General features: G+C 38.7%; 1 protein-coding gene across 6 annotated transcripts in view; it reads right to left on the reverse strand.

Annotated features, from left to right (window-relative positions):
- Positions 1–2,500, reverse strand: part of LMO3 (LIM domain only 3) — a 55,175-nt gene that overhangs the window by 8,437 nt on the left and 44,238 nt on the right. For all 6 annotated transcript variants that reach the window (XM_006773271.2, XM_006773269.2, XM_006773270.2 and 3 more), the window contains one exon: positions 2,177–2,302. In XM_006773271.2, the coding sequence (XP_006773334.1) occupies positions 2,177–2,302 (126 nt within the window). The remainder of the gene's footprint in view (positions 1–2,176; positions 2,303–2,500) is intronic.

The following is a 2,500-nucleotide window of genomic DNA, read 5'->3' on the forward strand; positions in this document are numbered from 1 at the left end:
ATGTCACTGTAGGCTGAAGTAAACCATGTTGATTCCAGGCATTTGTTGGGAAGACTCAAGATGTTGTGAGATGACTTCTTTAATTATTTCCTGGGCCAATTATATACGGCAAGGTATGTATACTAAGTCACATTCTGAATATCTATTTAGCAAGAGATATTATTGACCTATCCATCTTTTTAAAATGTATTTTATTGATTTCACAGAGGAAGGGAGAGGGAGGGAGAGAAACATCAATGAGGAGAGAGAATTATTGGTGGGCTGCCTCCTGTATGCCCCACACTAGCGATGGAGCCCCTCACACAGGCCTGTGCCCTGAGCAGGAATCGAATCGTGACCTCCTAGTTGATAGGTTGACACTCAACCACTAAGCCATGCAGCCGGGCTTGAGCTATATATCTTGTGTAAAAACCAAGTTAGTGAAATATTATTTGGTAAAAATAAGTTATAAATGTCAAGGTAAAAGAACTAGTTTTTTGAGAACCTATTGTTTTCTTTCCTAATTTCTGATTCCAATTTCTAAGAACCTATTCCCAGTATTTATATAAATTATCTGATTTGATTTTCAAAATCTGTAAGACAAGCATTACTGTCTTTATTTTAAGGGTGTGAAAACACAATCAGAGAGGTTAAGTAGCATTCCCAAGGTCACAAGCTGATTCATGGTGGGGCTGGAATTTGAATCCAGTTCTCACTGTAACATAATATTCTTTCTACTGCTCTATAGGGCCTCATAAGAAGGCGCTGCATCGAACAGTAAAACAGCAAATGGCAATAACTGAAAACTGGCCACAACTAATATTTTCTGATTATATACTATGTCCAGGTGTTTTCACACTTGCACGGGATTTATTTCCATTAAAACCATCAAGTGTACTAATTTTTGAAATACATTGTTAATGATGTGTGCATTTTAATATTCTAATATCCTCTGCATTTGTCACATAAAATAGGTACCAGTAGTATATAGTTCCCAGTGGAAATCAAAGTTATAACTTTTTCAATAAAGAAAAACGGGATGAAGTCATAAGCCTTTCAGATGAAAGAATTCTCTGCAATTGACTAATCCAGCTCCCTGTGTTATTAATGAGAAAACTGAGGTCCTGAGAGCTAATATTGGTTTATGGTCAGACATATTATTAGGGGCAAAGTCCAGACCAGAATTTAGGTTTTTAGATATACTGTGCAGCACTCTATTCTTCAATGCTGCCTCTCCAATGCTGATTATTAGCTATCTCTGGCCTTGTTCACAAAGAGACTTGAAGCAACTTGAAAAGTACATATAAAACAAGGTTAAAATTCAAGATAAGAAATTAAGCCCAGCCAGTGTGTCTCAGCGGTGTGGTTGAGCGTCGACCTATTAACCAGGAGGCCACAGTTCAATTCCTGATTAGGGCACATGCCTAGATTGCAGGCTAGATCCCCAGTGTGGGGGTCTGCAGGAGAAGTCGATCAATGATTCTCTCTCATCATTGATGTTTCTCTCTCTCTCTCTTCTTTCCTCTCTGAAATCAATAAAAATATTAAAAAACAGAAATCAAGAGGTAAGGCAACTATAATTATGAACAACAAGAAAATACTACCTGCCACAAATCCCTATTTGCCTCAGTGCAAATGTGTTTGCTCACAGTAGTATGAAAAAGTAAAAATAGTTTAAACGTGCTTTTTATTTTTTATTGATTTCAGAGAGGAAGGTAGAGGGAGAGAGATAGAAACCTCAATGACAGGAGAGAATCATTGATCAGCTGCTTCCTGCACGTCCCCGACTGGGGATTGAGCCCGCAACCCGGGTATGTAACCTTGACCGGAATCGAACCTGGGGCCCTTCAGTCCACAGGCCAACGCTCTATCCCCAGAGCCAAACCGGCCAGGGTTTAAAGAAAAACAGCAAGGAAGAGAATGAATAATAAGTAATAAGAAGACTAAAAGTTTACAGAATTGATTTCATTTTCTACCACGTCCTGTTATGTGATGGGTTTCTTTTACATAGAAATGCAGTTTTGAGACCTTGCTCCTCAGTGGTTCATTTCTGGCACTGAATGAACATTTGTAGAAAATAAAAATGCTGAGAGTAATTGCTTTAAATAAAGTGTACTGGTATACTTCCCATCTGTTAAATAAATAGCCAGAAAAGAGAGCTTTGCAGTTTTTAGGAGACAAAATGAAATCTGAGTACCTCTGATTACAAAGCTGACAGGCAAAGCAGTCCAGGTGGTACACATTGTCCTTGGCACGCATCACCATCTCAAAGGCAGGGATGAGCTTACTGCAGGCAGCGCAGTTTCCCGTCACTCCGAAGAGCCTAGAACAAGAAACATTTTTTTTTTTCAAACTCTTACAGGAAAATCGGAGATGGTGACTAGAGAAGATGCTAATACACTTTGTAAAGCTGTTGATACACAATGCCATACGATGTACTCAAGTGAGTTTTATCCTAGGTATATACATAAATATTCCTTGGTGATACATACTCGGTTGACCTTTCCTGATGAAAATCACA

This window comes from Myotis davidii, unplaced genomic scaffold (assembly GCF_000327345.1).
Source record: "Myotis davidii unplaced genomic scaffold, ASM32734v1 scaffold205, whole genome shotgun sequence".
Classification (NCBI taxonomy): domain Eukaryota; kingdom Metazoa; phylum Chordata; class Mammalia; order Chiroptera; family Vespertilionidae; genus Myotis; species Myotis davidii.